Below are 25,946 nucleotides of genomic sequence, written 5' to 3' on the forward strand. Positions count from 1 at the left end.
AAAACAACCGAAAAATATATACAATAATTAGTCCATAATATGTGTATAATGGCTAGGGACTATAAATATTTTTGATCGAACAACTATATTTGTAACTCCCCCTTGTTATTTTCTATTTTTTCACCATTGCCCTAATATATTTTTTACTAATTTTACGTATTTTACTTAATTTTAATTTAGTTTATTAATTTAATGTTTTTTTTAAAAAAATCTTTTATTTAAGCATTCCTTATTTTGGGCCTTTAATTTGATCCAAATAGCCAGACCCTGTTTGCACAGCCCAACTTTGACACACTACTACGAACAAGAGCGAGCTGCAACCTGCCTCGATCTCAGAGCGCTCATCCTCCCTCTTCCGATCAGATTGCACAATCTCCGCCGATCTCCGCCTCGTAAACCACGACCAACGATCATGTTCCGACACGGTTCAAGACAACTCATAGGTAGAGCCACCACAATGAGGTGGCGCCGCCCATTTTCAACCGGCCTGCCAGCGGAGCCCCGCGTAGATTCCACATTCGTAGAAGCGTGGAAGAAATTAATACCCAACACTGAACCACCTAAGACTCCTTTTGCATTCATGGACCCTAGGCCTGCAACTCCCTCATCTATTCCTACAAAGCTCACCGTCAACTTTGTCCTTCCTTACTCCTCTGAACTCTCCGGTAAAGAGGTATGTTTTTTCACACCTCAAAGTTCTCTTCTTTTTCTTTTAATTTTTCAATTTTAGCACTTATTCAATGACGGAATCTTCTTAAAATTAGAGTCTTTAAATGTTATTTGTGAAATGGAGAGAATTCGATTTGGTTTGCCCTATTTTATGACCTTTAATTCTGTACCTCGGATCAATCAATTAATCACTGTGCCTTGATTCCAAATTACATAGTTTATTGTTTAGATTTCTTTCTTTCCAACTGACTGTTGACAATTAACAAGCTGGGCAGAGAAAAATGAGAATTGGTTGGACTATAAATGCATACAACTTTTGATTTATTATTGATGATCTTGTTTGTTATGGATGGTTATATATAACTCCAACTTTTCCCATGCTAATGACTGAGTTAAATTGTTGGTGGTTGCTTAGTTTCGATAATCAGAACCAACTGTAGTATTACTTTTCTTATTCTTGTTTTGGTGCTTGCTTAGTTTCAAGTCTCGGAACCAGCTGTTAAAATTCCTTATGTTGTTGCTTAAGTCTTAGAACACACGAGACACATTGAAGATCAAGTAGCTCATGACTGCATATGTCATGCTAGTCAATTTTATCATGTTCTATGTTGAACCAGTTGGGTTGTAAATAAATCCTTAAGGAGTATTTTCAAGAAATCGTGCACTAGATAAGCTTTAATTCTGCGGCGCAAATTTAGACGAATGGCGTGGAAATGAACGCTGGAAAATTTACTATATTGGGGAATTGTATCAGTCAAGTAGATTACAAATGTTGCGGTGTTAAGACTTATAAGTTGAAGGGAAATATATAAAGATTAGGGAGAATGCTTGACGCAGAGACTGTCTTGCTTTTCTCTTGCACTTGCTGAATGACTTTTTTGTAAGCAATATGCCCTCCTTCCCCTGTCACCTTGACTGTACATTGTTCAAAAGTAACTTTCGGCGCGCATTGATTACAGAATTAGAAAGAGCACAGAGTTGGCCTTCTGCTCAGCAATCTTTTTGGTTTGATGCTTCTTTAAACGTCTAATGATACTTGTCCTCTACCATCAATATTTTGTGCCTTCAAACTTATCAAGTACATATAATATGCATTACCACAAAAAAGGAAAGAGAAAAAAACTTCTTGAACAATCAAATGGAGTCATGAAAGGGAATTTGCTTTTGATGGGCAAGCTACCCTTCATTTTTCTAGCTCAATACGCTCTCTGTCCTTTTTTAAATTGATCCTTTTGAGCATCTGGAGTGATAGCATTGATAGAAGTCTATTGAAGACAAAAAAACCAAGCTTCCAAAGCTCTTAGAAGGCCTATGACAAGATCCAAGACAAAGGAACTCAAGACAAGCTAATTGGGACGGATTGCAAATTAGACTTGTCTTGTGTTGGAAGAAGAACTCGAGCCAATGGAAGATAAATTTGACAAGTGCTATAATTATCTATTCAAGGCCCAAATTGATGTCTACATGATGAAGATTAGAGGCCAAAATTTCAGCACTTAAAAGGTCCAAGAAAGGAGGCCTTTCTTAATAATAATTTGAATAATCTTAATCTAAAAACTTAAAAAGAAACCCCTTTGTATAGAGTTTGGTGGTGCCTAAAGCTAACTAAAAGTCTAACCAAAAGGAATTCCAACAACTTTAGGAGGGCAGCCCGGTGCACTAAGCTCCCGTTATGCGCGGAGTCCGGGGAAGGGCCGGACCACAAAGGTCTATTGTATGCAACTAGTGTTATCAAAGGCGCGCTTAAGCCCTGGAGCGAGACTCAAAGCATGTTGAGCGCTTAACCTCGCAGCGGGCGCTTCAGTGTTGTCGTCAAGGCTCTAAAGCACACTTTTCTTTGCCAATGAGCGTAATCCTGAAGAGCCTTCACTAAACAATTGATATTTCACATTGTCGTAATTTTTTTTTCAATTTCCGTGTCCATATATATGGTATTCATGCTTATAGATATTAGTCTTGGACTACACATACATATTTGTAGTTTTTCTTCATTTGCGCCTTTTCATTAAAGACTACTCTTTATTAGCGCTTTGCGCTTAAAGCCCATCAGACCTTAGAGCTTTTTTGCGCTTTTCGCTTTTGATAACACTGCACATCCTTACCCTATATTTCTACAACAGGATGTTTCTGCGGCTTGAATCTGTGACCTGTTGGTCACATGACAATAATTGTACCAGTTATGCCAAGGCTCTCCATCAAACAACCTTAGGAGAAGGAAAATAAAATTCTAACAACGGAAAGCATTAAATGTAGTCCTAACAAATTAGGATTACAAGTCAAAGACTAATTTAGGAAATGATCTTAAAAATCTTGAATTGACTTTGACTTAGAAAACCTTCAAACTAGGGCAACATAAAGTATTAAGAATTTTCAACCAAATAAATATACTATTTTGATGTTGACTGTTTATAAATCATAAATTCTTAATCTATTTACAATATCATACATGGATTAAGAATTTACGATTAATAAATATTTACTTCCAAAGTGATTTATTTATTTGGAATCATTGAAAATTCTTCATAGCTTTATACCCGTGAAATTATATTATATTTGGATTGAGAATTATGATTAACAAAGATCTTCCATCGAGCAGTATATTTATTCGTAGTGTACTATGTGTAGATTGTCTGTGATTAAGTGGTGATAGGAATTAATTCCTAAATCGGTACCTTGACACCTACAAAATTGTGGGCTAGATGTAAACTCAGTTTGCGGCATATTCGAATATGGGGTTGTCCAGCACATGTGTTGAAAGGAAAAATGGGCACGTTGGAATGAAGAACGAATTTGCGGCATGTTCAGATATGGGGTTGTCCAACACATGTGCTCTAAGGAAAAATAGACAAGTTAGAATTACAAATGGATGTGTGTGAGTGTATGGATACCCACACGCAGGAATTAAAGTTTCATTGCATTTAAGTAGTGGGACAAATGTTAATAGACATAAGGAAATCTGCTACCTCAAAGTAGGGGAAGTAATGTTGAGAAAAGAACACTACACGACGAAGTTGTTAATATTCCAATATTGCCAGGTAATGAAGAGAATATTGAGACTCAAGAACATGATGGTATGACTACACTATGGCTGTCCAACGGGACAGGCCGTCCCGTCCCGGTCCCGTCCCGCGTCCCGTCCCGTCCCGCCTGTCCCGCTAGTTTTTATGGTATATTTGTGGAATTTCTGTTGTATTTGGTAAGTATAAAACAAATCTAACTTGTGCACCGACCATTAATGAAATGATTGCAAAATTTAAAAAGTATTTTTTCTCTATTCCCCAAGTTTATTTAATTTCTACAATACTTAACCCATATTTAAAATTAAGAGGTGCAAAGGGACTTGTTCGTAAAATTTGTCAAAATTTAGCAATTCAAGAAAATGAACAACCATCTCTCGAAGACTTCCAAGCTAACATATATTCTTATGCTAGAATCTAGATCAATGTTTGATAAATATAAATCTATGGAAACAACGGTGGTGAAACTGCTCCTTGTACTTCTAAGTCTAGAGTAGAAGTTCTATGGGAAGATATGGATGATATAATAGATTTTGATTCATCTATTGATGATGAACTTGATTCTTAGCATCAGAGAATGCTTTTAGCGCAGCAATATTTCAAATCGGAGATCACAGACATTCATTAGCAGAGGACAACCTAGAGATTTCCGTATTATTCAGAGATTGGATTAATGCAGAAAGAAGAAATCTTGGTTTTGAAAAATTAACTACTAGGGAAGAAGAAAAATACAATGAGATACTTAGCACTGGGACCAATGACGACATGGAGCTCATAGAACATCAATCAACATTGTTAATTCCAAAATAATGTCTGAGAGAAATTATAGATAAGTTACAATGAAGCTATATAGGAGCTTACAAATATTAGTATGATAATTTGTAATTGGCTACCAAGAGGCCTAGTTCAGACAGAACCTTCCTAGAAGGTGGCTGCATAGATTAGGTACTCTTCAAAAGAATTATATTTGTATGTGAGATTTTAAAGTTCTATTAATAAAATAAAAGGCTCTAAGCATTTTTTTATGAATTGTCTTACACTCTTACTTAGTTAGTTAATGGCTTGAAATTGTATTAAATAAATTATAACTCTATTATAATTACTAGAATATTTCATTACAAGTCTTTTGTTTTAATATTTTATAATTCTTTACTTAGTTTCCTAATTTTCGTTTTAACATTTAAGTTTATTAAATAAGTCAAAAAACTAGTCGTTGCAAACTTTAAAAACTTAGTCATTGTCAAAAAACTAGCCGTTGCCAAACTTAATGCTTAAATAATTTTTTTTTTAAAAACAACCCACTTAAGGCCCGCCATCCCGTTCCGTCCCGTCCCATCCCAGTGGGACGGGATGGGACAACCATTTCGTCCCGTCCCGCTACCGCCCTGGCTAAATATCGTCAATGGGACGGGACGAGACAACCATTTCGTCCCATTCGGTCCCGTCCCGTTAATTTCGTCCCGTCCCATCCCGTCCCGTTGGATAGCCATATGCTAAGCGTATGAATCGACAACTAATTATGAAGTTTATTTGACTAAATTACGAGAGTTTCATGATAGTATCCTTGAAGAGCTTTATACCGAGCCGGTCAATTACGATGAAGCAGTGCATGGTAAGATTGTATCAGAAAACAACTTGGCGAGATCCTATGGTAAGATTGTATCAGAAAACAACTTGGCGAGATCCTTTTATAAAGAGCTTACTGGTGAAAATTGTTGATAGTCGTGTCAAAAGAATACTTGTGAAAGTTGTAGATTGCGATATATACTATTAACCATGCATTTGGATATAATTTATTTTGACAATTGTCTTGGTCAAAAGTCTAACTGAGAGATTGTTGGGATATATACTCTTAACATTTAGATATAATATTTATTATAGAACAATTATTTATTCAATTTTAATAAAGTTTTAAATGGATCATATTTTTGTTGTGTGTTCGTTTGCTTATATAGTAGTTGATTAGCATAGAGTTTTAGCTTATAAATGGAAGACTAAATCATCAATATTTATAAATTGTAAAGTTCAAGTTCATAATCTAATATGGAAACTGGACGCGCCATCAGAATGATCATAGCGCAAGATTAACTGTAATTTATCTTGATTATGTGAATTGTATAGTTTCAACTTCTTGTGACAGTACGTTATGTATGTATTGAAAGGACCAAGTAGATATAAGTGTTTTTATACTGACTATATAAAACGAATTCCCTAATCCATTAAATGTAGTAATGTACTTAAACTCTTAATCTTGATATTATTATTCTGATAGTGTATATTGTTTGTTGTTTTAATTTATCAAAAGGTGAGGTAGGGGTATCATCAATCTTTAAACCGAAACATAGATTATATCAACTAATTATTAAAAGGGCGGCCCAGTGCACTAAGCTCTCACTATGCGCGGGGTCCGGAGAAGGGCCGGACCACAAGGGTCTATTGTCCGCAGCCTTACCCTGCATTTCTGCAAGAGGCTGTTTCCACAGCTCGAACTCGTGACCTCCTGGTCACATGGTAACAACTTTACCAGTTACACCAAGGCACCCTTCATATCAACTAATTATTATTTTGCAAATATATATTGTCATCATTCGACTTATCAGATATATTTTTTGTTGATAAAAAAAAATATGTCTGACAAGTTAGATGATAGCAATATGCATTTCCGAATTAATAATTACTCGATGTGATACAATTTTTTTTTCCCCTTTTGGGACATCCTTGGGGAAGGACTGCACCCCAAAGGGTTGATGTAGGCAGCCTACCGTGACATGGCCGATGCAACGGCTCGAATCCTTGACCTATAAGGTCACATAGAGACAACTTTACCGTTGCTCCAAGGCTCCTCTTCAATTCGGCAAATTTTGCAAGGTTGATCACTTTCAGAAATCATAAGTAAACATATGCTAGTATCTGACTGGTGCACATTAAGTTCTGGATTAGAGACTGGAAATATTGCCTGTTTCGAACTAGAATCTTGTTCAATTTTCAATCTTGTGGCTAAATGTTTCATTTGGTGTCATGTGAATTACGATACCAGAAGACTTATCTTTATGCAGAATGTGCATGGATTACATCATCTGCAAAGTTATTAGTCCAAGCTTGTTTATTCTTTCTTTTCATATTGCAGGTTGACATGGTTATCATTCCCGCAACTACAGGACAGATGGGTGTTTTGCCTGGGCATGTTGCGACAATTGCAGAGCTGAAGCCTGGTCTCCTATCAGTTCACGAAGGCAACGATGTGACCAAGTACTTTGTGAGTGGTGGGTTTGCATTTGTTCATGCAAATTCATTTGCAGATATAATTGCTATTGAAGCTGTACCACTTGACCAAATCGATCCCAATTTGGTTCAAAAGGGCCTCACAGAGTTCACGCAGAAGCTAAGCACTGCATCAACTGATGTAGAGAAAGCTGAGGCCCAGATTGGAGTTGATGTACACAGCGCCCTTAATGCTGCTCTTACCGGTTAAGCTAGTGGATGTACAGGCTCCGTCCCTGTTCAATTTTCTTTTTTCTTCTGTACCTGTTGGAAGCCGCAAACCATTTAGGACAAACTGATTTTGTTACCTGTTTTTAGTCCTGCATCACTTGAATAAGTGTAGGGGACAAGCTTTCCTAACATATATGTGGTAGATGCCATATCATTTGTACCTCTGAACTGCAGTGATGAGAAGTATATTGTTTCAAAGAAATTTTTCGGTAGCAGCTGAATTTCATGCTACCTAATGTTCAGAGTGCGGTGTCTCCTCCTTCCCAGTTCTCTCGCTCAATCATTTTAATTGTTGTTACATTGCTTTATGCAGCCTATGACCCTCCTAGCACTGGCACTAGTTCTCTTCATACGTGATACCCTTTTGAGGTCTTGCTTTGCATTTTTTTTGACCAAATTTTTTTTATTACAGTGGGGGACTAGGGAAAGGAAAGAGGAAAGGGGTATAGCGAGAATTGAATGTCAGTTTATCACTAGACTCTAAGCTTTGGTGGAAGTCCTAATTTACTTTGAATTGAAGACTCGGGCAAGCTTTCTTTCATATTTACCTTTCGCCTGCTTGCAACAAGAAAATGTATTGTAATGAGTTTCTGTAATGTGAAGTAACTTTTCCTTCAATATTGAAAAAGTTTTGTATAATTGGAGCTGTTGGTTTTATTTAGAATTAGTAGGAAAGAAAGGGACCTTTACTTTCCAAATTGTCTTTTGTTTTTCCAACTATAGGCAGCAGACCAAGACTCCAATCACTGAGCAATAAGGAATCAAAATCAGATGAATTCCGCTATACATGGACTTTTCACACTGTAGTTCCCATTTCCAACATCCAAACCTCAGCTTTATTGTGACGACCCAAAGGGTCATCACTTGCTTTCAGTTGATTTTTGTGTCTCCGAGGCCTTGAAAACCTCATTAGAGTTACCTCGATTTGCGTGCGCAGTCCGGGTGCGTAGCCGGAAAGCTTACATGTGAAACTCTGTGAAAAATGCTAAGTTTTGATGTTAAAATGAATAAATTTGACTTCGGTCAACATTTTGGGTAAACGGACCCGGATCCGTGATTCGACAGTCCCGGAGTGTCCGTAGGAAAATATGGGACTTGGGCGTATGCCCGGAATCGAATTCCGAGGTCCCAAGCCCGAGAAATGAATTTTTAAGTGAAATTGTTTTCAGAAATTGTTTAAGGAAACTTTAAATGAAAACTGATTAGAAAGCAATAGTATCGGACCCGTATTTTGGTTCCGGCGCCCGGTACAGGTCTTATATATGACTTGAGTCATTCCTGTGAAATTTGGTTAAAAACGGACGACGTTTGACGCGATCTGAACCTTAATTGAGAAATTTGATGTTTAAAAGAGTTTTGAGAAATTTCATTGATCTCGAGGTTTAATTCGATGCTCGTGATGTTATTTTTGTAATTTGATTACACGAATATGTCCGTAGGATGTTTTTGAGGTTGTGTGTATACTTGGGTTGGAGTTTCGAGGGCTCGGGTGAGTTTCAGGTAGGTTCCGGGATGCCTTAGGCTTAGAAAGTCAGACGTCGCAGGTTCAGGAAGTTGCAGGTCTCTGAACCCTCTAGTGCGGTCCGCGAGAAATCGCGTGCGACCGCGGAGTGGCCAGCGCAGTCGCGGTCGCCTTTGTGCGGAGCGCGATGGAGGTTGTGCGGCCGCAGTCGCCTTTGAGCGGTCCGCACAAGGTGTTGAACTGCAGGTCTTCAGAGAGGCCTGTGCGGTCGTGGTCCATTTAATGCGGTCCGCACAGGGGGTCTGAGAGGGGCATAAATAAACGGGAATTTCAGTTAATTTTCACTTTTCAAAACCCCAAAAAACATAAGAGGTGATTTTTCAAACAACCTTTCTTCTCCAAAACATTGGTAAGTGATTTCTAACTTATTTTCTTCACTCCTTAACATCTTTTAACATGATTTCAACTTCAAATCAAAGATTTTCATGGGGGAAATTGGGTGTTTTAGGTAGAGCCTAGGTTTTTCTAAAATTGGGGGTTAGGACCTCAATTTGAGGTCCAATTTCAAAATAAATTATATATTTGGGTTCGTGGGGGAATGAGTAACCAGGTTTTGGTCCGAACCTCGGGTTTCGACCACGTGGGCCCGGGGGTGATTTTGACTTATTTGGGTAAAACTTTGGAAAACTCATTTTCATGCATTGGGGTTGATTCATTTAGCACTTATTGATGTAATTAAGTAACTTGTGACTAGATTCGAGCTGATTGGTGGTGGAATCGAGGGGTAAAGCTATAATTGAGACTTGAGTGGTGTTCAAGGCATCGAGGTAAGTGTTTGGTCTAACCCTAACTTGAGGGATGAGGAGTTGAGTCATATTTGCTACTTGCTTCTTGTGGAGTACGACGTAGAGGCATGGAGACGAGTATCTATACGTTGGTGTCAAGCATGACCGTGAGTCTTAAATTGAAAGTTGTTGTGTTCTTAAATGACACTTGGGTGCCTTACTTAATGATCTTCTATGATTGAGCATTTTTAATAATTGAACTGACTACAAGCTAAGTTGAGATTTGTTATAGCTGATTCTCCCTTGCCGGGATGACCATTTCAATATTGTTGTTATCTTGCCGGAAAAATTATTACATTGTTGTGTTCCCTTGCCGGGAAGTTATTATATTTATTATTTTCCCTTGCCGGGATTCATTGAAATTGCAAGATATTATGAAATGGGAGCGGGTGGTACGCCTACCACAAGATATTATAAAATGGAAGCGGGTGGTACGCCTACCACAAGATATGAGAAATGGGATCGGGTTGCACGCCTGCAACAAGATGGAAACTGAAAGTGAAAGTTGTCTTTACTTTTCTTTATTTGTGTTAGAAGTTATATTGTCAGCTTCCTTATTTATTCCTTGCTATTTTGCTTTTTTTAGCTATCCCCAAGGCATGTTCCCCTTCCCTAACTTTAATTGCTTATTATCTGTTTACTTTTCCGCCATATATTATATAACTGCACAGGTTATCTGGAGTCTTGTCCTAGCCTCGTCACTACTTCGCCGGGGTTAGATCAGGCACTTACCAGCACATGGGGTCGGTTGTGCTGATACTACACTCTGCACTGTGTGCAGATCCCGGAGCAGCTTTCGGACAGAAGTTGGAGGGCTTCCTTCAATCCATCCAGAGACCCAAGGTAGACCTGCAGAAGTTCGCGGGCCCTAGCGTCTCCCTCTATCTCTATTTCCTGTTTCCTTTATCTCTTGCTCAGGAACAGTGCTATGTATTTTCTTCAGAATTTGTATGTAGTGACTCTTAGACAGTTTGTGGTACTGTGACACCAAATTTTGGGGTATTGAAGTTTAAAAGTGGTAATAGACGTAGCTCTAAGCTTAATAAATGTTGACTTCCGCCTATTTCCTAACTTCCGTTTTATTTATATTGTCGCCCTATGTTTGTTTTAAAAGAAGTAATATGAAAAAGGTAGTAGATAATTAAGGGTTGGCTTGCGTAGCTCACATTAGTAGGCGCCATCACGACTCCCGAGGGTGGGAATTCTGGGTCGTGACAAGTTGGTATCAGAGCACTAGGTTACATGGGTCTCACAGTCCACAGACAAACTTAGTAGAGTCTGAGGGATCGGTACGGAGATATATGTATTTATCCCCAGAGGCTATAGAGTTAGGAAAACTTCACATTTGTTCTTTCTTGTCGTGCGGTTCTGTTTCCCAATACTGATTGAATTTCTACTCCGTTCTTTCGTAGATGGCGAGAACACGTGCTTCCTCATCTACCGCTAAGCAGCCCGAGCCCCCCCCCAGCAGCTTCCGCTAGGGGTAGAGGGCGAGGCCGAGGTAGGGGCAGAGTTCAGCCCCGAGCAGCAGCACCAGTGGCGGAGCCTGAGGTTGATTTTGAGGAGGAGGTTCCGGCCCCAGCAGTTTCGGTGGGCCCAGCTCAGGTCCCAGAGGGGTTTATTGCTACCCCAGTTCTTCAGGATGCTCTGGTCCGATTTGTGGGCCTCATGGAGAGTGTCACTCGAGCAGGTTTGTTTCCTGTAGCACCAGCCACTTCTCAGGCTGTAGGAGGGGCTCAGACTCCTGCTACACGCACTCCGGAGCAGGTAGCTCCCCATATTCAGACTCCAGTGGTTCAGCCAGTTGGAGCAGTGCAGCCAGGTGTCACAGCTCAGACCGGTGATGTCTGTCGATGCATTGTGGAGGCTGGATAGGTTCACCAAGCTCTTCACTACTACTTTCAGCGGTGCTTCTTCTGAGGATACCCAGGATTTCCTATATAGATGTCACGAGGTTCTCAGGAATATGGGCATTTTTGAGACCAATGGGGTCGATTTTGCTACATTCCGCTTGTCGGGATCCGCCAAGACTTGGTGGAGGGATTATTGCTTAGCTAGGCCAGTCGGGTCACCATTTTTGACTTGGGAGCAGTTTACAGTGTTATTTCTGGAAAAAATTTTCCCCGTGACTCAGAGAGAGGCCTATCAGAGGCAGTTTGAGCGCCTCCAGCAGGGTTCCATGACGGTTACCCAGTATGAGACCAGGTTCATCGACTTATCTCGCCATGCTCTTGTCATACTTCCTACCAAGAGAGAGAGAGAGGGTGAGGAGGTTTATTGATGGTCTTATTCAGCCGATACGTCTTCAGATGGCCAAGGAGACCGGGAGTGAGATCACTTTTCAGGAGGCGGCCAATGTGGCCCACAGAGTTAAGATGGTTCTATCGCAGGGAGGTAGTCAGGGGTCAGCTAAGAGGCCCCGTCATTCAGGCAGATTCAGTGGTACCTCGTCTAGAGGTAGAGATTCATATGGTAGAGGCCATCTTCCTAGGCCCTTTCAGTCAGCTCTTCAGGTTTCTCACGGTGCTTCCGGTAGCAGTGGTCCTCCGATGCAGTATTCTGACTAGCAGTCCTTCAGTGAACCACCAACACCTATCAGTGCACTACCGCTTCAGAGTATTCAGGGTCGTCAGCCCCAGCAGCCGAGAGCTTATTTTACTTGTGGAGACCCGAGGCACATTGCTAGGTATTGCCCTCGAGCTTCAAGCAGTTCCCCGCATCAGGGTTCTCGTGCTATGGTTCAGGCACCATATATTCCACAGACCGCCTAGTCAGCTAGAGGTGGGGGTAGAGGTGCTAGAGGTGGAGGTAGAGGTCCTAGAGTTGGAGCTCAGGCCGCCATAAGTGAAGGCCAGCCAGCAGCAGGCCGTCCCAGAGAGGTAGTTCAGGGTGGTGGGGCCCAGCCCCGATGTTATGCCCATCCAGCCAGGCCCGAGGCTGAGTCTTCAGATGCAGTGATCACAGGTACGGTTCTGGTTTGTGATAGAGATGCTTCAGTGTTATTTGATCCAGGGTCTACATACTCGTATGTGTCATCTTATTTTGCACCGTATCTGATCATGCTTAATGATTCATTAAGCGTTCATGTTTATGTGTCTACACTGGTGGGTGATTCTATTGTGATTGATCGAATCCATTGTTCTTTTATTGTGGTGATTGGGGGTCTTGAGACTTGTGTAGATTTGTTGCTTTTAGACATGGTCGACTTCGATGTTATTTTAGGGATGGATTGGTCATCACTTTATCATGCTATCTTGGACTGTCATGCCAAGACTGTGACCTTGGTTTTGCTGGGTATGCCTCGTTTAGAGTGGAGAGGAACTCCTGGTCATTCTACTCGTAGCGTTATCTGGGTTGACAAATGCCCCAGCCGCTTTTATGGATTTGATGAATCGAGTGTTCAAGCCTTATTTGGACTCGTTCGTGATAGTCTTCATTGATTATATTTTGATATATTCCCGCAGCCAAGAGGAGCACGAGCAGCATCTCAGAGTGGTCCTTCAGACTCTGAAGGATAGTCAGTTATATGCTAAGTTCTCGAAGTGTGAGTTCTGGTTGAGTTCAGTTGCATTCCTGGGTCATATTGTATCAGTAGAGGGTATTCAGGTTGATCTGAAGAAGATTGAGGCAGTCAAGAACTAGCCTAGACCAGCATCAGCTACAGAGATTCGGAGTTTCTTGGGATTGGCAGGCTACTATCGTCGGTTCGTGGAGGGGTTCTCATCTATTGCAACACCGATGACCAAGTTGACCCAGAAGGGCTCCTAGTTCAGATGATCGGACGTGTGTGAGACAAGCTTTTAGAAGCTCAAGACAACTCTGACTACCGCACCGGTATTGGTTTTGCCTACAGGTTCAGGGCCTTACACAGTTTATTGCGATGCTTCCCGTATTGGGCTTGGTGCAGTGTTAATGCAAGATGGCAAGTCATTGCATATGTTTAGAGGCAGTTGAAGATTCATGAGAAGAACTATCCGGTCCATGATTTAGAGTTGGCAGCCATTGTTCACGCATTGAAGATTTGGAGGCATTATCTGTATGGCGTGGCATGTGAGGTGTTCATTGATCACAAGAGTCTTCAGTATTTGTTCAAGCAAAAGGAGTTGAATTTGAGATAGAGGAGATGGTTGGAGTTGTTCAAGGATTATGATATCACTATCTTATATCACCCGGGAAAGGCCAATATGGTGGCCGATGCTTTGAGTAGAAAGTCAACTAGTATGGGCAGTCTTGCTTACATTCCGGTCGGTGAGAGGCCGCTTGCTTTGGATGTTCAGGCTTTGGCCAATCGGTTTGTGAGGTTGGATATATCTGAGCCTAGTCGAGTATTAGCTTGCACGGTCGCTCGATCTTTATTATTGGAGCGTATCCGTGATCGGAAGTTTGATAATCCCCATTTGTATGTCCTTAGAGACACGGTGCATCGTGAAGGTGCCAAGCAGGTTACCTTAGGTGATGATGGAGTTTTGAGATTGCAGGGGCGAATTTGTATGCCTAATGTGGATGGGCTTCGAGAGTTGATTTTAGAGGAGGCCCATAGTTCCCGGTACTCTATTCATCCGGGCACCGCGAAGATGTATCAGGATTTGCGGCAGCATTATTGGTGGTGTAGAATGAAGAAGGATATTGTTGCATATGTGGCTCGATGTTTGAATTGTCAACAGGTTAAGTATGAGCATCAAAGACCTGATGGATTGTTTCAGAGGATTGAGCTTCCCGAGTGGAAGTGGGAGCGGATCACTATGGACTTCGTTACTGGACTTTCGCCAACTCGGAAGAAGTTCGACGCCGTTTAGGTCATTGTTGATAGGCTGACCAAGTCAACGCATTTCATTCCTGTGGCAGTCTCCTATTCATCCGAGAGGTTAACAGAGATCTATATCCGAGAGATTGTTCGTCTTCATGGCGTGCCTGTATCTATCATTTCGGACCGAGGTACGCAGTTTACCTCGCATTTCTGGAGAGCAGTTCAGCGAGAGTTGGGCACTCAGATTGAGTTGAGTACAGAATTTCATCCTCAGACAGACGGGCAGTCCGAGCGGACTAATCAGATTTTGGAAGATATGCTCCGAGCTTGTGTCATTGACTTTGGAGGTTCGTGGGATCAGTTTTTGCCTTTATTAGAGTTTGCCTACAACAACACCTACCAGACGAGTATCCAGATGGCTCCTTATGAGGCTTTGTATGGTAGGCTATGTCGATCTCCAGTTGGATGGTTTGAGGCGGGGGAGGCTCGATTGTTGGGTACAGATCTGGTTCAGGAGGCCTTGGACAAGATCAGGGTCATTCAGGGTAGGCTTCGTACGGCTCAGTCCAGGCAAAAGAGTTATGCAGACCACAAGGTTCGAGATGTGGCTTTTATGGTTGGTGAGCGGGTATTGCTCCGAGTGTCGCCTATGAAGGGCGTGATGAGATTTGGGAAGAAGGGCAAGCTTAGCCCTAGGATCATTAGTCCATTTGATATTCTTGATCGAGTGGGAGAGGTGGCTTATAGACTTGCATTGCCGCCTAGCTTATCAGCCGTGCATCCAGTATTTCATGTGTCCATGCTTCGGAAATATCACGGCGATCCATCCCACGTGTTAGATTTCAGCATTGTCCAGTTGGACAAGGACTTGTCTTATAAGGAGGAACCGGAAGCTATTCTAGACCGGCAAGTTCGACAGTTGAGGTCGAAGAGTTTTCATTCGATTCGTGTTCAGTGGAGAGGTCAGCCTCCTGAGGCATCGACCTGGGAGTCCGAGTCCGATATGCATAGCCGTTATCCTCATCTTTTCCCCGACTCAGGTACTTCCTTCTTCTGTCCGTTCGAGGACGAACGATTATTTTAGAGGTGGAGAATGTGACGACCCAAAGGGTTATCACTTGCTTTCAGTTTATTTCTATGTCTCTGAGGCCTTGAAAACCTCATTAGAGTCGCCTCGATTTACGTGCGCAGTTCGGGCGCGTAGCCGGAAAGCTTAAATGTGAAACTTTGTGAAAAATGCTAAGTTTTGATGTTAAAATGAATAAATTTAACTTCGGTCAACATTTTAGATAAACGGACCCGGATCCGTGATTTGACGGTCCCGGAGGATCTATAGGAAAATATGGGACTTGGGCGCATGCCTGGAATCGAATTCCAAGGTCCCAAGCCCGAGAAATGAATTTTTAAGTGAAATTATTTTCAGAAATTGTTTAAGGAAATTTGAAATGAAAACTGATTAGAAAGCAATGGTATCGGGCCCGTATTTTGGTTCCGGCGCCCGGTATAGGTCTTATATATGACTTGAGTCATTCCTGTGAAATTTGGTTAAAACGGACGTTGTTTGACGCGATCCGGACCTTAATTGAGAAATTTGATGTTTAAAAGAGTTTTGAGAAATTTCATTGATCTCGAGGTTTAATTCGATGCTCGTGATGTTATTTTGGTAATTTGATTACACAAATATGTCCGTAGGATGTTTTTGAGGTTGTGTGTATACTTGGGTTGGAGTTGAGGGCTCGGGTGAGTTTCGGGTAGGTTCCGGGATGCCTTAGGCTTAGAAAGTCAGACGTCGCAGGTTCAGGAAGTTGCAGGTCTCTGAACCCTCTAGTGCGGTCCGCGAGAAATCGCGTGCGACCGCGGAGGGGCCAGCGCGGCCGCGGTCGCCTTTGTGCGGAGCGCGGTGGAGGCTGTGCGGCCGCAGTCGCCTTTGTACGGTTCGCACAGGGTGCTGAACTGCAGGTCTTCAGGGAGGATTGTGCGGCCGCGGTCCATTTGATACGGTCCGCACAGGGGGGTCTGAGAGGGGTATAAATAAACGGGAATTTCAGTTATTTTTCACTTTTCAAAACCCCAAAAAATATAAGAGGCAATTTTTCAAACAACCATTCTTCTCCAAAATGTTGGTAAGTGATTTCTAACTCATTTTCTTCACTCCTTAACATCTTTTAACATGATTTCAACCTCAAATCAAAGATTTTCATGGGGGAAATTGGGTATTTTGGGTAGAACCTAGGTTTTTCTAAAATTAGGGGCTTGGACCTCAATTTGAGGTTCGATTTCAAAACAAATTATATATTTGGGTTCGTAGGGGAATGGGTAACCAGGTTTTGGTCCGAACCTCGGGTTTCGACCACGTGGGCCCGGGGTGATTTTGACTTTTTTGGGTAAAACTTTGGAAAACTCATTTTCATGCATTGAGGTTGATTCATTTAGCACTTATTGATGTAATTAAGTAACTTGTGACTAGATTCGAGCGGATTGGTGGTGGAATCGAGGGGTAAAGCTATAATTGAGACTTGAGTGGTGTTCAAGGCATCAAGGTAAATGTTTGGTCTAACCCTAGCTTGAGGGATTAGGAGTTGAGTCATATTTGCTACTTGCTTCTTGTGGAGTACGACATATAGGCATGGTGACGAGTATCTACACGTTGGTGTCAAGCATGACCGTGAGTCTTTAATTGAAAGTTGTTATGTTCTTAAATGACACTTGGGCGCCTTACTTAATGATCTTCTATGATTGAGCATTTTCAATAATTGAACTGAGTACAAGCTAAGTTGAGATTGGTTATAGCTGATTCTCCCTTGCCGGGATGACTATTTCAATATTGTTGTTCCCTTGCCGGGAAAATTATTACATTGTTGTGTTCCCTTGTCGGGAAGTTATTATATTGATTATTTTCCCTTGCCGAGATTCCTTGAAATTGCAAGATATTATGAAATGGGAGCGGATGGTACGCCTACCACAAGATATGAGAAATGGGATCGGGTTGCACGCCTGCAACAAGATGGAAACTGAAAGTGAAAGTTGTCTTTACTTTTCTTTATTTGTGTTAGAAGTTATATTGTCAGCTTCCTTATTTATTCCTTGCTATTTTGCTTTTTTAGCTATCCCCAAGGCATGTTCCCTTTCCCTAACTTTAATTGCTTATTATCTGTTTACTTTTCCGCCATATATTATATAACTGCACAGGTTATCTGGAGTCTGGTCCTAGCCTCGTCACTACTTTGCCGGGGTTAGGCCAGACACTTACCAGCACATGGGGTCAGTTGTGCTGATACTACACTCTGCACTGTGTGCAGATCCCGGAGCAGCTTTCGGACAGTAGTTGGAGGGCTTCTTTCAGTCCATCCGGAGACGCAAGGTAGACTTGAAGACGTTCGCGGGCCCTAGCGTCTCCCTCTATCTCTATTTCCTGTTTCCTTTATCTCTTGCTCAGGAACAGTGCTATGTATTTTCTTCAGACTTTGTATGTAGTGACTCTTAGACAGTCTGTGGTACTGTGCCACCAGATTTTGGGGTATTGAAGTTTAAAAGTGGTAATAGACGTAGCTTTAAGCTTAATAAATGTTGACTTCCGCCTATTTCCTAACTTTCGTTTTATTTATATTGTCGCCCTATGTTTGTTTTAAAAGAAGTAATATGAAAAAGGTAATAGATAGTTAAGGGTTAGCTTGTCTAGCTCACATTAGCAGGCGCCATCACGACTCCCGAGGGTGGGAATTCCGGGTCGTGACATTTATCTTGCTATTTAGGAATGTAAATGGGGTTGGGCGGGGCGGGGCAGGGTAAGCCTTGACCCGCTAAATTTTTGACCCGCTGTGCCCTGCCCCGTTTAACCTTTTGTCAAAATTTTACCCTGCCCTATTAAGCCCTGCCCCATTTAGACCCCTTTTTATATTTTTTTTTTCTCTTTATATTTTATTTTGCAGTATCCTTTTATTTTTTTTTTACCTTTTCAACTTTCTATTGAAATATTTAAAATTGACATGTCAATAAAAGTTGTTTATGCATATTGATTGAATAAAATATAATTTTTATCAATGTTATATAATTTATCAAAGACCAAATTCCTCTTACACTGTGGTGTACATTAATAATTAAATGATTAATCAAAATGGCAGGTTAATGTTCTTATACAACTGTCAGCCAAAATAATCACCTAAAAGGAAATTATTCAGCTTCATCAACTATATCTTAATTGTGGTTTACATTGATAATTAGATGATTAATCAATAAACATTTAACAGCATTAATCACAATCATTAAAGAAACAAAACTTTTTCTTAGCAAAATCAAGCTATATAGAATCTGATAAGAAAAATCAAGCTATATAGAATCTGATAAGAAAAATCAAGCTATATAGAATCTGATGATGTGTGCTCGTAGAAGAAACCTTCAGGGATAGTTTTCGAAGTCGTATTCAAAGTAAGAGCATAGCAAAAAGAGTAAAAATACACGGTCATCTCTTTTTTATCCAACCCAAATACTAACCAAAATCTTGCCCTTCCCCATTGAAATTTTTCAAAAATTAGATTTTGCCCTGCCCCGCTCCGCCCCATTTAAATGTCCCCCCTGCCCCGCCCGCCCCAATTGCCATCCCTAATGCTTTTGCATTCCTTACATTTATAGCTCTTTATAACTGAAATGCTAGTTAACCATCTTTCCTCTGCTTTCAAAATTTGACTTGATACAATTTCTAAAACTGTCGCACTTGAGATCGATAACACAATTACTCCGCATCAGAATCTGTACTTTCCACATACATCTCTCTAACTTCACCACCTGCTTTATATTCCTCTTCCTTCTCTCTCTTCTTCCTCTCCTCTTCTTCTTCCCGCTCAGCAGCTTTAGCTTTTGCTACTTCAAGCCTAGAACTCACCGCCTCCCATGATACAAGCTTCTCCATAAAAATTGATATGTAGTCAGGGCGCCGATTCTAGAGGAAGAGATGGCAGTGCAACTGTTAAACCCACACAATCTTTTTCACAGGAAAATCACAGAAATTTAAGCATTTTATCAGCTAGGCTTACCCGAAAGTCGAGATAGTAAGCATGCTGCAGTTTCAAATAAGAGATTTAGAGAATTAGACGTGGTACCAGTAACCATAAAAATCATCAAAAAGCAAAAAAAGACGAGGACGAAAATGAATCAAGTATATCGAAAAAAATAAATATGCTCAGCTTACCTCCCAAACATCAATAGTGAGGAGAGGCTGCAACAAATAACGCACAATTGTGAGATTCACCTAATATTTTAAACTACCAGTCTAGGAAGTCGAAACCTCGATGAACCATAACAGTAGAGAATTATGCAATTTTACTCACTGAGTAATCCCAGACGAGAGGGTTTACAGCATTAGGAGTTTTCACCACTACAAGCTTTTTGTCCTCGTCGGTAGGATGGGGATTTGACGTGTTTCCTACATTAAGTCTATTTGCTTTGTCTACAAAGTGAGTAAAAGAAGCATTAGGATTATAGTTAGGGTCAAGAAAAAGTAGATATGCAGATAGAAGGCAAAAGTGTTTCTCACATGCAAGCCAAGCCCAACCAGAACCAAATTGTGTTGCTGCGGCTGCCTTAAATTCTTTAACAAATGCTTCAAACGAACCAAAGTCTCTGTTAATTAGTTGTAATAGTTCACCCGATGGCTTTCCTCCTCCACTAGGCTTCATAGATTCCCAGAAGAATTGATGATTCCAAGCCTGTATAGAGAAAGATGATACAAAAGAATTGGATTTAGATGGGGCAAAAACAACCAAAAGCAAGTCTAGTCACCTGACTTATGTGGCATTCTCACCACATAACTGTGATTTTATGCAGATATGCATCACCAACATCACAACCATCTGAAAGTAAGGTTCAGTACAATGCACTTAGATCAATTGAGAAACAAAAAATGTAGTCCTGATGAAGAATCCCTATTCATTGACCATCCCAAATAAATTAAGAATATCAATGATAAGAGAGTATGGTTTTTCAGCCAAACCCCTTCTCACTGCAGTGGCGATTACTGGCAAAGCCAGAAAATTTAATAAGAGTGTTCAAAATCTGAACACCCTTTGCCAGTGGACTATGCAAGGATGTTCAAAATCTATGTTTTGATCAATAACAAGTAATATTATAATCTATACTAAGTATAATTTTTCGGCGAAGGCTGTTCAGTTGACCACCCTTAGCCACACATAGCTTCGCCGCTGCTTCTCAGAACAGGCCTTGCACTTGGAGAGCTCTAAAGAGGGAAAATAAAGTTTGGAAGGATATTGCTCTCTGGTTCTCACCTGTGCAGCATTGTTGAATGGTGGAAGGAGATCACCTCTGTTATATGTAATAAGTATTATGTCCTCTAGTGTCATTCCATCCAGTTCTGTTCCATCTATTTGCTTGTTTAAGTTGTCGACATAAGCCCTGTGATGCTTCCCCCAGTGGTATTCGAATGTAGTATGGCTCATATGTGGCTCCAAAGCATTCTACATCATGATATCCACATGTCAAATGTCAAAGCATATTGAAGGAGAAACACTATGTCAGCAGGCAAAGTGGAGAACAGGAGATGAGAGGGAAGAAGTTATAAACGAGATATTCTGGTTTTGACAATTGAAACAATACCATGGGATAAGGTGGAGGCATCAACTCAAATTTAGCTGTAACTTTAACAGGACCAGCTTTTCTAGCAAACTGTTTCTGCAACCAAAAAACTCGTCAGCAATAAGTAAGAAGTAAAGCCAGACCCCTACAGCATTTGTTCTTAATTTTGCAAATTATACATAATCACAACTGTAGCATTTCGTCGAACACCATGTATACTAAAGATATCTTTCAACTTCTGCCAAAGTAAAGACCTTTATTTGACTATATTATATCAAATCTAACCGAAAATATGTCAGGAAAGCATAAATACCTTGTGGGTTCTCCAATTTAGGGTTCGACATGACTCACGAAATCCTACATTGCCAATACAAAGCATAAAAATACTGAAAGAAAGGTGCTTTATAGTAAGATACAGAGAATGGATAAAGAAAAAAAAATTTAAAAAAAAGGGCGAACCTTGGAAAGGAAGAAATGCAGAGGTGAGGGTAGTAGAAGCTGTAGCGGCCATCATCAGGAGCAACCAAACAATTTGAGTCTGCTAAATTGGTTTGCTGCTTTACTTATGGGGAAAACAGTTTTGTCCGAGGATAAGTCTTTAATATGTGAAAAAAATTTATGCACACTTTACGATTTGAAGTGCTTTTTTCCTCCAAAACGTCTCAAACTATATTATTTTTTAAATACTCTTTTAACTACATATCGGCAATAACTTATATTTAAGAAATTGATGACTTAAATATTATTATACGGTATATTTGTTAGATATAGTTTTTTGCTTTTACGAATTTTCCCATATTAAGACACTCTTAAATATTCTGTTTACATTTATTTATAAAGAACAAATAAATATATATTTTATCGCGGAGGGTTTGATATTTCTATTGTAGGAATGTAAACACAATCTTAAGCTACTTAAAATTGGAAGTATGACACCTATTTAGGAAATATGAAGTAGTACATTTTTATTTTTGGGTTTTCACCTAGTGTCCGGTACTAATATTGGTGTCCCCAATTAATCCCGATTACATCATGTAAGGCCCACTAAGAGAAGCTAGAATAATTTTCATCCCAGGACCACCGGGTTAACGATTGATGAATTATATCCATCAATTTTTGGTGATAGTACTCAAATAATTATTACGCGAGACATTCTTTTACCGTTTCAATGAAATATTTATGTTTTCAAAGGGCACAAAAATGAGTGGCGACCTTCATATGGTTTTGCTACAAATATTAGAAAATTACTTCAAAAGCATATCATCAAAATAGAAACGAGGATTCTCTCTCTCGGTGCATGTTAACTAACTTGCGCCTACCATGGGTAATAGAGCACGGATCCCGTCTCAGAGAGCATTAATGGCGAATGAAGCAGCTGAATTACGAAGCAAAAATCAACGAGGAACCAGAGGAAGTGTAACAATAACTGAAAATTCTGGAGATAAACAATTGAGCCCTAATGTCAATGGAACAGTAACAAAAATGCTGGGAAATGAGAAGCAGAAGGAAATCGAAGCAATTCAAGTATGGGAAGAAGTTCAGGAAGCATCAACAAGTAGTAATTCAATGGTGCATGCGCGAGATGGAAGGAAGTCATGGGCCGATGAGGTAGAAGAGATGAATGAAACACATGGGAAGAAGAGTTCAGTGTGGGACAACTTTGATATTACAAAAATATCAAACGTTGGGTATAAACTGGAGTACGTCCAACCTAAAACGACAGGTGAGCTTAATTTTGTTGAAATTGAGTTGGAAGACATAAGTACAGAAGTCGAATACTGGAGAAATGCTGTGATATGCTACGTGCTTGGGGCTCATCCACCATTTACAGTAATTCAGGGCTATATACAGAGGTTGTGGGGTAAACATGGGTAAGATAGAATAGCAATGCTAAAAAATGGTGTAATTGTTGTTAGATTTGATACTGCAATAGGGAAGTAAGAGGTAATTGAGGGGTGGGGGGGCATATACCATTTTGACAATAAACCTCTTATTGTCAAAGGTTGGACACCTGAGTTGGAGTTCACTAGAGAGGAACTACTGACAGTACCAATTTGGATCAAGTTACCAGATCTGGACTTCAAGTATTGGAGTCAAAAAGGGCTAAGTAAGATAAGAAGCTTAATTGGGAAACCTCTAATGGTTGATCAAAATACAGAGAAGAGGATTGGACTGAAGTTTGCAAGGCTGTTGGTGGAGGTAGAAATGAATACTAAATTTCCTGATGTGGTGAAGTTTAGGAATGAGAAAGGTAAAATAATAGAGCAAGAGGTCAGTTATGATTGGAAACCATCTCCGTGCAAACATTGCTTCAAGTATGGGCATGAGGAAGAAGTGTGCAGAATCAAGAAGAAATTCCAAAAAATTGAACTTATGAATAAGGAAAAGGTGGCAGATACACAGGTGGAGAGGCAAGGTCAAGGACAAAATGTAAACAATTCAAACCAGGAAGCTCATAAAGCAGATGGACCAGAGAAGAGGAATGATGCAGGGAAAGGAGCCATAAGGAAAACTCACCATTATGTAGCTAAGAATCCTGGGGCACAAAAGGAAAAGGAAGGAGACCAGGAATGGCAAACACCTAATAAGTTTGGCAAACCTGCGGTGAGGCAGAAGGAACAAGTGGAGAAGTCTAACTCATTTCAGATACTCAACAAGCAAGAGGAGCTGAAATTGATTAAAGAAGGGGAAGAAGTAAGTAATGTGGGTGGTCCAAGCATCCCTCACAATGGGGAAGGTTAGTCTACTAAGCTGGAATACAAGGGGGCTTAATGCCCCTAATAAGCAAAAGAAGACTAAACTCCTTTGCAATGAGGAAAGGATAGGGTTGATAGGCTTGCTAGAAACAAAAATCAAAAAAGAGAGAATGGAGAAGATAGCAGAAAAGATGTTTACAGGCTGGCAATATATAACAAATTTGGAATGCACTATAATGGTAGAATCTAGATTACCTGGAGGCCAGACTACTATCAGGTAATGCCTAAGGAAAAAATTGCTCAATTAATAACATGTGAAGTCTTGTATATTCCTCTAAAGCTAGCATTTGAGATTACATATGTTTATGCTTTTAATACAAAGGAAGAGAGAAGAGAACTATGGGAAGGGTTAATCAATCATAGTAGAGGGTGTAGCAAGCCATGGATGGTAATAAGTGATCACTTCAATGCAGTGTTAAGTGCTGAGGACAGAATAGGTGGAAAGGAAGTATCATGGGCTGAAGTGGTGGATTTTCATAAATGTGTAATGGAGTGTGGACTAATGGAATTGATTGCACAAGGGAATAGGTATACCTGGAGTGATTAAACATGAGGAGCATAGGATATTCTCAAAAATTCATTGGATCCTTATAAATGATCAGTGGCTAACCGCTATGCCAGAATTTGCTGCCAGATTTCTGAATGAAGGAATAAGTGATCACTGTCCAGCAAAGGTGGCCATGGTAGAAGAGAGACAAAGAATTAAAAGGGCATTTCAATACTGTAATAATTGGGCAAAGAATCCAAACTTTATGAAGATAGTCAAGGAAGGCTGGGAAATCAATCTGGAAGGGTGCAAAATGTTTAAGGTTGTTAAAAGGTTGAAGATGTTAAAGAAGGGACTCAGAGCTTTAAATACCCAGACATTTAATAATAGTCTGACAGAAACAATTAAAGATAGAACAAACCTAAAAAGGCACAAGAGCAATTGCAGAGAAATCCACTAAATGTAGAGTATCAACAAACTGAAGCTGCAACATATCAGAAGTTCAAGAACTCCTCCTACTTAGATGAAGAATACTTACAACAAAGGAGCAAAGAAACATGGATAAGATTGGGAGATAATAACACCAAGTACTTTCACTTAGTAATTAAACACAGGAAATTGAAGCAGGCAGTCACACAGATAAAAGACAGCTCAGGCAACTGGCTAACATATCCTGATAGAATTGCAGATACATTTGTTGAATATTATGAGAACCTACTATGGAGGGAAGCTAATGACATAGTGAAGACCTTCAGGAGTATAATCAGAATTGGGAGCAGATTAACAGAAATTCAACAAGATGAACTAACACAACCTTTTTTGAGAAGGGAAGTGAAGCAAGTCATGTTCCAGATAAACAGTAATAAGAGCCCTAGTCCAGATGGATATGGGAGTGGTTTTTATAAAGCTGCATGGTGAGTAGTGGGAGATGATATAACTGAATCAATATTAGAGTTCTTTCAGAATGGAAGACTGCTTAGACAAATAAACACAACCAACATTGCTTTGATACCCAAGGTGGAGGCCCCTGAGAATGCAAGCCAATTCAGACCTATTGCATGTTGTATTGTACTATACAAATGTATATCAAAGATGATATGTTCTAGATTGAAGCCTGCAATCAACCACATAGTAGCAGAAAACCAATCAGCATTTGTACAAGGAAGATCAATGATGCATAATGTGCTAATATGTCATGATCTACTTAGACACTATAACAGGAAGACTACTCCTAGATGTCTAATGAAGATTGATCTAAGAAAGGCCTATGATATGGTGAGCTGGGAGTTTCTATAGGGAGCTTTAACAGAATACGGATTTCTAGACAAATTTATATAGTGGATTATGATATGTGTTTCTACTGCAAAATTCACAGTCAAAGTTAATGATGAAGGGCAAGGATATTTTAATGGTAAGAGAGGACTGAGACAAGGTAACCCTATGTCACCATTGCTATTTGCCTTGGTCATGGAGTATTTGTCTAGAACATTGAGTATAATTAGCAGGTTACCAGATTTCAGGTTTCATCCAATGTGTAAAGAGATCAAGCTGACTCATCTTATTTTTGCTGATGATCTGATGATATTTTGCAAAGGCAATACTAGTTCTGTGAATAGAGTGACGGAAGCCCTAGATCATTTCAGTAAAGTTTCAGGTTTGATTGCCAACATGGAAAAGTCAAATATCTTTGTAGCTGGAGTTGAAGATGAAATTAAATGCAGTTGCTGAGCAGAACTAAATTCACTGAAGAATTATTTCCTATCAAATATCTGGGACTACCTCTATCACCTAGGAGATGGAACAAGATGGACTGCCAGATGCTGATTGGAAAAATCACACAAAGAATTAGTGTTACATACTCCAAACAACTGTCATATGCAGGAAGG

The 25,946-nt window shown here is 40.2% G+C and overlaps 3 protein-coding genes across 3 annotated transcripts; 2 read left to right on the forward strand and 1 right to left on the reverse strand.

Moving 5' to 3' along the window:
- The first annotated feature begins 269 nt into the window (after window positions 1-269).
- On the forward strand, window positions 270-7,420 carry LOC107807469 (ATP synthase subunit delta', mitochondrial). Its single transcript, XM_075255150.1, has 2 exons — window positions 270-673; window positions 6,814-7,420. The coding sequence occupies exons 1-2, from the start codon at window positions 413-415 to the stop codon at window positions 7,156-7,158; spliced, it is 606 nt and encodes a 201-aa protein (XP_075111251.1). The 5' UTR covers window positions 270-412; the 3' UTR covers window positions 7,159-7,420.
- Window positions 7,421-18,570: 11,150 nt separating this feature from the next.
- LOC107819573 (superoxide dismutase [Fe], chloroplastic-like) lies at window positions 18,571-21,481 on the reverse strand. The gene is made up of 9 exons (XM_016645694.2): window positions 21,277-21,481; window positions 21,131-21,174; window positions 20,839-20,913; window positions 20,511-20,699; window positions 19,763-19,934; window positions 19,557-19,675; window positions 19,418-19,444; window positions 19,263-19,286; window positions 18,571-19,168 (listed from the first exon to the last, which is right to left on the reverse strand). The coding sequence occupies exons 1-9, from the start codon at window positions 21,329-21,331 to the stop codon at window positions 18,962-18,964; spliced, it is 912 nt and encodes a 303-aa protein (XP_016501180.1). The 5' UTR covers window positions 21,332-21,481; the 3' UTR covers window positions 18,571-18,961.
- Window positions 21,482-22,176: 695 nt separating this feature from the next.
- LOC142181986 (uncharacterized) lies at window positions 22,177-25,788 on the forward strand. Its single transcript, XM_075255736.1, has 7 exons — window positions 22,177-22,678; window positions 22,820-23,554; window positions 23,858-24,101; window positions 24,208-24,382; window positions 24,475-24,974; window positions 25,281-25,335; window positions 25,399-25,788. The coding sequence occupies exons 1-7, from the start codon at window positions 22,177-22,179 to the stop codon at window positions 25,786-25,788; spliced, it is 2,601 nt and encodes an 866-aa protein (XP_075111837.1).
- The last annotated feature ends 158 nt before the right edge of the window (window positions 25,789-25,946 follow it).

This window comes from Nicotiana tabacum, chromosome 6 (assembly GCF_000715075.1).
Source record: "Nicotiana tabacum cultivar K326 chromosome 6, ASM71507v2, whole genome shotgun sequence".
NCBI lineage: Eukaryota > Viridiplantae > Streptophyta > Magnoliopsida > Solanales > Solanaceae > Nicotiana > Nicotiana tabacum.